This window comes from Stomoxys calcitrans, chromosome 4 (assembly GCF_963082655.1).
Source record: "Stomoxys calcitrans chromosome 4, idStoCalc2.1, whole genome shotgun sequence".
NCBI classification, from domain to species: Eukaryota; Metazoa; Arthropoda; class Insecta; order Diptera; family Muscidae; genus Stomoxys; species Stomoxys calcitrans.
The window spans coordinates 135212528-135223316 of record NC_081555.1 but is presented as its reverse complement, the minus strand read 5'-3'; the positions used below and the strand labels follow the sequence as shown (position 1 = coordinate 135223316).

Sequence of the window (10789 nt, the reverse complement as noted above, 5' to 3'; positions counted from 1 at the left end):
ACAAAATATTGAGTACATTATCTGTCAAAATCAGTGATTAGTGCAACTCTGATTCGCGTCATTTTTCATTGTTTGTGTGTGGTATGTTTCTTGATTATAATACACCCAAACAACTAAAACTCGTTGACAGATAATGCACTTCGCGAGAAAAATTGTATTCAGCTTTTTACGGTACATTACCTGGTAATTATATCATGCCGTATGCTCCCAAGACATACGGCATGTCACAATTTCCAAAATTATTAGATAATTATTACGAAATTACGCTCAATTGTTTCAACAGTTTCACACACGTATGAACCATGACATAACTACCAGGTAGTGTGTGAACGAGTTTTTGTTGTGTGTGTATTATAGTTAAGAACCACAACAAACACAAGCAACGAAAAGAAGCGCGATCTAGTTACATACACAAAATCAGAGTTGCACCGATCATTGATTTCGACAAATTGTGCTCTCAATACTTTGTTGTTGGACAACAGCCACTAAATGTAAATGAATATATCTTGGTATGATATCTTGGTATATCTTTCAAAATTCCTAAAATCTATGGACCTAACCTTTTTTAATAAACCCTGGGTACCAGCCCTAACTTAGGCAACGTTACTCTTGCCACTAATCAAGTCGGAAAACGGCAATCAGCTGATTTAAATATATTAAATGTATTGTCCGCCAATGGTGATAGGAATACATCTTAGATTTGTTCAACCTTCTGCATTTTGTTAACTAGAAATGTCAAAAATAGTGGAACTTAGGCAAGATCGCGCTCTAATGCGTCCCAATTTTGATGGTTATAAACTTTCTTTAGAGCCTGTGCCGGTAATTAGACAAGATTTGACATCTGCTCCTTTAAAAGCAGAACCAAGTGACGAACAATATTCACTTTTACACGTCGAATTGTTTTCCATGCAAAATTTACTCATTGTTGATCCTTGGTCGAGAACAGAGTCTTATTACATTAATCGCAAGGGTGATGTTGTACGAGTCAGCTATGATGAAAACAAAGGTAGTCCTAATCCAATGCATATTGTATACCGAATGAATCAAGAGGAAAATGATGATTCCACCCCGATTTGGAAATGTAAGGGACAATATAATACCACATTTCGTTTTATTTCGGAAAAATTTTGTGTCTTATGTGATGGAAACAAGAGACTATTTCTGTTTGAAACTGGAAATCGTTCAAAAGCTCAAGAATGGCAAGTTGTAGCCACCACCAATATATATGGGAGCGACATAGAACTCGAAGAGAGGGGCTATGTTATCTTCGACGCCCGTTTAGATATATTGCAAGAACAAAAGCAGATTTCACTGGCTCTTGGTCATGTCCAGAGAGTCGATTCGTCACAAGCTCGCAGTAGTAGCACACATTATATGTACATACATTGGGCCAAATGGATCCTTAAGGACCAACAATGGCAACTAGAAATTGTGGATACTTTGGAGTGCAAAGGTTCCATTTATTATTGTGCATTTGAGCCACGCAGCCAATCCTTAATTTTAAGCTCTAATCGTCCATGCATTTGGCGTTCTGCAAAAACAAATAAACATACTGAAGGTGAACCCCTTGCAGAAATGGCTCAACTGCACGAAGGAGACGAGGAGGACAGGACAGAAATATCTAGTTATTCATGGTCGCAAACCGATGATGATATATTGGTAAAATTCAATGTAAAACCAGGAATGGACAAAAACAATTACCACATCAAGTGCGTTTCGAACAGAATAACCGTCAAATGCAACGACGAAACTTTATTAGATAATGAGCTGAAGGAGAAAATCGATCATGATTTAACAACATGGACTATAGTAAGTTTACAATTTATATCAACGAAAGAAGCCTTATACATTTACCGTATTTTGCATTGCAGGAGAATAACTTTTTGCAAATTACTTTAGTTAAACAAGATTCAGATATGTATTGGAGTTCATTGCTTGCAAATGATTTAGGTCCCAAGGAAAATACAGAAAATAACACACAACAAAACTGCCTGCCATTAGAACAGCAACCTATAGCAAATTTAGAGGCTCCAATAGAAGATTGCGATTTCCCTATGGGGATTGAAGAGGATGAAATAACCATATGTAAGTTGAAACAAAACAGTCGTAGTTTATCCACATTAATATATTTTTTATATTTTAGCTCGCTTCAATTTGCCCACCAAAAGCATAACACATTCCGTAATAATGGGATCCAATCCTCCATTATTTACAACGTCTCTCAGACCAGGGTTTCCCTTAGCCATTGCAACGAGACAGGATGTTGATTGTTCTTTGTGGCTACAACAATATAATGTCACAAAACCTGACGAATGGTCACTAAGGCACGAAGGAAATTTGCATGCCTTTGGATATATTCAAGCATCAAAACAGCAAAAAAAGTTTATGGACTGTTCTCCAGATTTGGGCTATGCTATTATCTCTGAATCGCATCGTCATATATTTTTATATAAATCGAAGTATGATACCGCAAATGGTTTGAGGAACCGGAATGGCCCACAGGTGACAATTGGCAAACAGCATTTGGTTACTTTAGATGATGCAGGTGAAGTTCTTGGTTTATGTACAGCTAATAGTACAGCCACTTTGTTAACAGAAAAGTTTATAATGTTTATTCAAATAGAAAGTTAATAAATATTTGGTACACACTACATATTCCTCCTTATTGTAATTAAAAACTATTTATCTAAGAATAAATATTGATTGCAATCATAATATGGTAATAAACGCAAATCGAAGGTAAATATCTTCGCAGATGTGTGCTTTGAAACGGAAAGCTACCTGCCAGGGAATATTTAGAAGATAAAAGTTTGATGTCAAGAAGGTATTGATTTCATATCTAAACAATATTTATTTGAATCTAGAAGATATTCACTTGATTCTAGAAGATATTCATTTGGTATTTGTAGGCCATCGTGGCGCAGAGTTTAACATTCCCGTGAACTGGTGAGAAGATCGTAAAAAATTTCCAGCGGTAATTATATCTTCCTAATGTTGGTGGCATTTGTGCCATGTATTGTGAAAAGCGGTGTGGTCGATAGTCAATGGTGGTGTCACGGACTCCAGTTCGGAGTTAAGTAAGCTTATTCTGACTCTGGATATATATTAGTGAATCTGCGGTGAAGCAGAAACTAGATTGTTAATTCGCTAAGCCGACAGCGCTTGATGCATGCAAATTAAACCGAAGATGGCGAACATTGGCCATCTTTTCTGTCGGAATTTTTTGTTCCTCGATTATGACTCAAGCTCCATTGAGATATTTTATTGCTAATTTCACTGTCCTAAACGGGTCTCATGTTTCTATTCGACCGGCCGGGAAGAAGCGAGTGGCTTCTGCCGTGATGTTTCAACGTAGAACCTTCTCTGCGTTGCGAACTTCAGAAGGGGTGGTTGTCGTCGGAATATTTTTTCGGTATGCGAGGTAGACAATCGTTCGCCATTTCGTAAAGATTACCAGTCCTGCGCCGACTATCCTGATTTCAGGCGAACTCGAGCAGGCTTCCATTGTCCTTCCATTTCTGCTGCCCCTTTCTGGCGAAAATCGATCACACCACCACCCTTAAAGGCCAAGTGCCAGAGTTCATGGTCAACATTATAGCCTTATTTATCTATGCGGTTTTCGTCTACAATCAGTACTCCAATGTTAATTTTTTTTTTGTTTTATGGCCCCATTTTTACATATGGATACAACAAGCAAATGCAAATTGCCAATTTTCCCATGAACAATTCATTAAGGAACAGAGGCAACTTCTCATATATCGAGGAGTGCTGTCCGAATGTCGCCAGCAATAGAAGGGGTAAACCACGGCGGAAAATTTTTCTGATTTTCTCGCTAGGACTCGAACCCAGGCGATCAGCGTAATTGGCGGACATGCTTACCTCTGCTTTACGGTGGCCTCCGGTGGGTTAGAACAAGCTCCTTTTGTTAAGCAAGTTGGATCCGAACCATAGAACCTATAGCAGGGGAGAATGTTTTTTCTTTCAAGAGGAGTGGTGGAAATTGCAAATTTTGCTCATGAACATTCCACTATGGAAGAGGTTAAGTTATTCTACATTAGCGCACATTAATTGGCGCTTATTCTACATTAGCGCACATTAATTTGGCACTTACTTTCTGAAAAAATTAATCAATAATTTGGAACTTTTAGTTCGTGCTAATGGATGTTTATGCCAAATACCTATCTTGGGTAGTAGAGCATTTCAAAACGATAATTAAAATATGAAACCTAAATATAATAAGTTTCCAGGTAAATAGTAAATTACTAAATCGTATATGCTCGCCACGTAACACAGCGACTAATTGTGTTAATTAAACACACACATGAATGTAAGAATGTCAATGCCAGCAAAAATTCTTAAAGCCGTTGAAAAAAGTTTGCAATTCAACAAAAAAAATGTTTTTGTGATGAAAATATAAAAATAAACTTTATTTACAAAGAAAATGTTATGAATCTCTATCCAAATACGGACATATAAAGATCATGTCGATGGAGGAGGAAAAAACGGAGAATGTGCCGAAAGTGTGGAAACCAGAATTGTATAAAATACAATTGGAAGCACCCGTTCCAAAACCTCTATATACCACTAAATTCCTAACAAATAATTTTGAGAATGAAGAGAAAATACCGAATTTCTATGGAAGTGAGTATCATGGGCGTATGAATCACAAAGAAGCCGATGAGTTATTGAACAATAAGCCCGATGGAAGCTTTCTCGTGAGGTTGAGTCCTGGAGCAGAAGACTATTATACACTTAGTTTGCGATTTAATCGGAAAACTAAACACTTTAAGATATACTTTAAAAGTGGCCAAGGTCATTATCTTCAGGAGCAATCAAAGCACTTTGAAACCGTTCACGATCTTGTGGCCGATGGTTTGGTTAGTTTTTATATGCAACTACATGCTGCACCTATAATCAATGAAATAAATCAACAAACGGGCAATTCGTATCAATCAAGCCCTTATATGACATTGAATAGACGAAAGTTGAGAGCACTTTCCAATGATTTGCGAAAGTCCCTTGTGCACAAAACCAATGGTAATAAGGACTATTCAGAGGACAACAATGCAGCTGCAGATTTAAATGAAATAACAGCAGAAGTAGATGGGTGCACTGTAAGCACTGCCAAAAATTCGGATAATGATGTTGATGCCTTGCTACCGTTTGTATACGAAAAAGACCATGCCTTTAAAGTGCACACCTTCAAGGGGCTTAATTGGTGTGAAGTGTGTGCCAACTTCCTATGGGGATTCACAGCTCAGGGCGTGAAATGCGAAGACTGTGGCATAGTGGCTCATAATAAATGCTCTGAATTAGTGCCAGCAAAATGCTTACCCGATTTGAAAAATATACGCGGTGTATTTGGAACCGATTTGACCACAGTTGTACAGTTATATCAATGTTCTATTCCTTTTGTGGTACGTCGATGTGTCGAAGAGGTTGAGGCGCGTGGTATGCTACAAGAAGGTATTTATCGTGTATCTGGTTTCGCCGATGAAATAGATGCATTGAAATTGGCTCTTGATAGTGAGGGCGAAAAGACGAATATGTCTGAATCAGCGTATAGCAATGTTAACGTTATAGCGGGAACTTTAAAGCTATATTTGCGACTGTTGCCTGTACCATTGATAACGTTTCAGGCCTATCCCAGTTTTATGGAGGCATCAAGTAAGTTGGACAAAATTAAATCAATACTTATTAATATTTGTATATGTAGCGTGGCCCACCAAGAAGTTACTATTGAGACTGTAATATCTTCAATAACATTTCCGACGTATCAAGTATTCAATACTTGGTTTGCGGCTTACTTTGTGCCTTTGCATAGTACTAATTATTATAATAAACGAACCAACTAGAAGGGCTTTAAAAGAGTATAATAGAATAAATTGTTTTGAATTGGATATTTCAACTAATACGAATCTTCGAACATCTTAGATTTTCTTTACTATTAATTTTAGGTTAATTTTAATTTTAAGTTTCTAACCTATAAGCAACTTTATTAATCCATAGACTTAATAGAATGAATGAAATAAGTTTCTTTTTATAACAATTTGTAGAATATGTACAACTCTTTCGTGGGCCATCCTTAATTTTAAGAATTACTTTTTGAAATATTTATTTAAAACTATATTTATTGTTTCCCAAGAGTATGCTCCACAGCTTTCTCCCTCAATTTTGCATATAAAATTTGTTTAAAAAATTGTCTTATTATCTATTTTTTTAATTTTCAGGAATTAACAATCAAGAAGACCAAATTAAAAGAATGGCTGATTCTGTGAAAAAGCTTCCGATGGCCCACTACGCTTGCCTTAAATTCATGATGGAACATCTAAAAAGGTAATTTTTTAACAGAATATAAAGGGAATAGCATTCTTAAAAGACACCCGCTGTAGGGAGGTTGGATTACAAGTACAAGGTCGAGGGTTCGATTCCCATTTGAGGATACGCTGTTGTGGTATCAAGACAAGATTTGTCTAAGTAAATCAGTGTTTAGACTGCCACTATAAACACCATTGAATCTCAAAGCCAGCTCGATAAAATTTTCCAATTGAATAATTTTTGCTAACCAGCAATAGAAAACAAATCAAATCTTATTTCCCTTATTCAAATCCAACTTATCCTAATCCATCATCGTCCGCTGATGATTTTTCTTGGTCGAAAATGAAATCGCGATACGGGTAGCCAGTCAAATCCTTTTAGCAACAACACACTTTTGCTGACTTCTAAATGTTTGTTGCTATGCTATTCTTTGAATAGAAAGCATTGAACAATGGTCTAAAGCCGGACAATATTCTGCAATGGAACCTCATTTTTTTATAGAAAATTAAAAATGTTTTCAAAATTTTATTTTTAAAGAAAATTTTGTAAAAATTGTCTCCTTTTCGAATGTTTTTAAATTGTATTTCTATAGAAAATTTTGTAAAATTTTTTCTTTTTTCAAATGTTTTTGATATTCATTGTATGTATAGTAAAAACTAACCTAAAGCGAAATAAAAATAATACAATAATTTTCTTTTTCTCTCCTTTCAGAGTTGCTTCCCATTATGCTGTTAATAAAATGAACGAACATAATTTAGCTACTGTGTTTGCACCCACATTGATAGCTACACCTCAGCATCTTACAAATTTAACGGAGGAAATCTTCATGTTATCATCCTTAATAACACACTGTGCGCTCATCTTCAATTAACATACACCCCGCACCTAAGAGTAACTATAAGCGTTACTCATTGTGTTCTATTAAAATTTATGACATAAATATTCAAAAAAGTGCACCAAAGTATTTATTACAAGTCTCGGTCTTCATTGAAAAACATACATAGCCACATTTCAGCGACAACATGTAACCAACCCTCCATATACTCCCACTATGACCCACATATTTTACTCTTAGAGCATTTATTTATTTCTAGTTTATGTACGTATGATGTATGAGTTTTTTGTACTTTTATATACCCTAGGAGATACGAAATAGATAAGCAAACCATACATTGGAAATAAAATCCAAATGAGAAAATTACACGCAATTTGTGTACAAAAAATGTGTTTTATAATTTATTTAAAGATTTCGTGAAAAATCGCAGTAGAAGAACACAATTCGTTGATACACCGCCATTAAAGGAACAATGGAAATAATATCAGCTAACATTCAAAAAGCCACATAGACATCTATGAGTTAACGAGTCTTTAATTTCATTTGTTTTTTGTTATTAAATAAGGTAGGTAGGTGTTGGTATTATAAGAATGATAGGAAAGGAAAAAATGAAAACCAATAAAATACTTAATTCTTCGAATACAACTTTTTTAAATTGTGATATACTATTATAGTTTCCGCTTTTTTAAGGCAATATGCAAAAGCATTACATGCAAATGTAAAATGCCTGTGTATTTGTTGTTGCTTTTTGTCGGCTTATAGGAAATATGGTGTAGTATTGTGTGGTGGTATGACACGATCCGTTTCAGGTACTGCCACAAATATTCTTGTTGTCCGATCCTTAGCTGTTTGGAAATTTAACATAGCCGCTACATTACCGCAACGATAGCAATAGTTTGGAGCTGACCATACCGTTACTAATTTGCTGTCGAACATATATTTTATGCCTTCGTTAACCAGCTGATGGGCTCGACAAATTAATTCCAGGTTATTAATTTGCATAAAATCTTTGGTAACCATTTGACCGAAAAGCCAACCCGCTCCTCTTGGACTTTGGCCCCTGAAAAATGTTTTTAAACGCTTTTACTTCTATAATTTTATGTTCACTCGATTTCCCATAGATAATAATTCCCTATCATAGAAAGCTGTCTTGCTGTAATGTTTCTATCTTAAACTGAAAAAAATATGCAAAAACCACCCAAAGTGAAAATGGTACTCACTAAATAAGATAGGGAGTTGTTAAGTAAAAAATAAGGAAGCTGTCTGGTTGGTTTGTATTATTTTTAACAAAATTACATTGGATTAGGAGTAACTTGTGGTATTTGTTTTGAAAAGAATTCAAAAAGCACAGATTCCTGTATTAAATTCCAACCAGAAACTTTGAATTGTTGATACAAATGGTTTAACTCCGTCAAAATCTAATAGAAACTGCAAACTTTAGAATGGCTCCTTTATTTACGGAGATAAGCCTGTACTTGTGCTCTTATCAGAATCTCATATATTCCTATGGTATGAAGGAGCTTAAGGTTAATTTTCATTCCAAAGGCAGGAAAACACTACCGCTATCTCCACATGTGCCTACAACAACTTTAACAAAAGATGTTCGTTCTATTAGTCCGTCATTCATTCATTTTGGAAAGAACCCACCTCATTGAGCCACACCGAGAAGACTTTGATTATACCAATGATTGCTTTACAATTAAGTTTTAGCTCAATGATTAAGGGCCAAATTTGTATAGCATCGTACAAAGGCGTGCTTCCGAAGGACAAATCCTTGCTAAGATTAAAACAATTTTAAATAGTTGAATGTCTGACAAATGTCGCCAGCATTGGTGAATGAATAACTAATTGTTGGTGTTCTCGCCCGGATTCGTATGTAAGCGTTCTTCGCTAACCTCATGGTGGACTTCCAATAAAGAAATTTTACAAATGTCGACAGCACAAGCGAGGAATAACTTGGTGCTTTCGGTGTGTTGGCCACAATTGTGTTTTGGTGGTCCTCGAAAAAATATGCTCATTGATCATTGTGTTACGCAGACGTTTTCTTGAGGAAGAAAGAATGTGGAGCCAGCTGTATTTTTAGTAAAAGAATTTCTAATGCGTAATTATCAATATATGTCCATCACGCCACAACCCTAATAATTTGCTATACTTGCTACTATATGCCTTATGGCACTCCATGACGATTGAGCCACACCTTCAAATACATACCAATAATCCATTTCTTCTGGATCAGACCATACTAAATCGCAGAATGCACCCTTATAAGGAATTTCACCATTTCGATCGATTGTTCTTATTTGATCCAATGTTATTATCTCGGGACTTAAGCCACCATGGACACATAGAACTTCTTCGTCAATTATCTGGTTAAGAGCGTAAAAACAGCAAATATTACAATTATATCCTTCAACAACGAATTCAACATATACTAACAGCAGCTATAGCTAATAAATCGAAAACTTTACAGCAGTACTTCCAAGCATTCGCATTACCATATTTGCTAAAACATTCATCATAGAATCCATAGACCTTTGTAATTTGCCGTGACTCATGATTACCTCTTAGTAAAGTTATACGATCAGGATAACGTGCCTGTAACGAAACAACAGTGCTTGTAAGGTGTGAATTGCAGACAAAAAACTTAGAATTCTTGCATACCTTTAGAGTCAGTAAACGTGTCAATGTTTCCAAACTGTAATACCCTCGGTCAACGAAATCGCCCATAAATATGTAACTCGTATTTGGAATAGCACCGCCGATACAAAATAATTCTTCTAGATCATAAAACTGTTTATAATAGTATTTTCCGTTATTTATACGCCCATGTTTGGTTGATGTTTATAAATCCTCGAAAACACTTACCTGCCCATGTATATCACCACAAACTGTCACTGGCGTGCTGACTGGCTGTATGTTTGACTCTTCCAAAAGAATTTCACACACGATATCACAAAGCTTTTTTAGGTCATTCTCGGGTAAGTATCTGCAGTCCTTTACTAGTTCAATCCACTTATCTAGATCAGCCATGATCTTGCGTCCTTTTATTTGTGAAAATTAAGAAAAAAATCGCAAAAATGCGTTTTCAATCCCTTTAACTTGCTCTTCTTCAACCTCAACTACGATTCACAGCGATATGATAACACACACGATAGGGCTTGCAATGCAAGTTAATGGTGATTTTAAGTGTTGGAGCAAGGCGGATTTAAAAAGGTGGTCTCAAGCGAACAGCCGTTAACAGCTGGCAAAGTTTGATGGTATTAAGATGACAGATTTTTGTTTGCATTCTCTTTGTGATTAGTGCGCAACTCTGATTTTGAGTATGTTACTAGTTCGTGCTATTTTCCGTCGTTTGCGTGTATGGTTCTTAACTATAATACACACACACAAAACCAAAACTCGTTGACAGATAGTGCACTTCGGTAGAAAAAATTGTACTCAGCTGTTTGCGGTACACTACCTGGTAATTATGTCATACTCATCGGCAAGGACTGCCGTCTCAGTGTACAACACACTGCTACAACAACAACAATTAGAATTTAAGTAACATACGGTCACTCGAAAACATGATTATACTCTGATTTCTATTGTTACGTTGTAATTTCCTGCTGTACGTTACTTAAGAAACCATAGAGT

The 10789-nt window shown here is 35.9% G+C and overlaps 3 protein-coding genes across 3 annotated transcripts; 2 read left to right on the top strand and 1 right to left on the bottom strand.

Annotated features, from left to right (window-relative positions):
- The first annotated feature begins 649 nt into the window (after positions 1-649).
- LOC106085204 (nudC domain-containing protein 1) lies at positions 650-2651 on the top strand. Its single transcript, XM_013249324.2, has 3 exons — positions 650-1809; positions 1872-2085; positions 2144-2651. The coding sequence occupies exons 1-3, from the start codon at positions 733-735 to the stop codon at positions 2629-2631; spliced, it is 1779 nt and encodes a 592-aa protein (XP_013104778.2). The 5' UTR covers positions 650-732; the 3' UTR covers positions 2632-2651.
- Positions 2652-4374: 1723 nt separating this feature from the next.
- LOC106085222 (N-chimaerin) lies at positions 4375-7519 on the top strand. Its single transcript, XM_013249349.2, has 3 exons — positions 4375-5667; positions 6231-6336; positions 7030-7519. Exons 1-3 carry the CDS (start codon positions 4482-4484, stop codon positions 7187-7189), a joined length of 1452 nt encoding a protein of 483 aa, XP_013104803.2. The 5' UTR covers positions 4375-4481; the 3' UTR covers positions 7190-7519.
- A 7-nt stretch (positions 7520-7526) lies between these two features.
- On the bottom strand, positions 7527-10299 carry LOC106085223 (serine/threonine-protein phosphatase 6 catalytic subunit). The gene is made up of 5 exons (XM_013249350.2): positions 10019-10299; positions 9815-9943; positions 9590-9748; positions 9365-9519; positions 7527-8213 (listed from the first exon to the last, which is right to left on the bottom strand). The coding sequence occupies exons 1-5, from the start codon at positions 10181-10183 to the stop codon at positions 7910-7912; spliced, it is 912 nt and encodes a 303-aa protein (XP_013104804.1). The 5' UTR covers positions 10184-10299; the 3' UTR covers positions 7527-7909.
- Between the last annotated feature and the right edge of the window lie 490 nt (positions 10300-10789).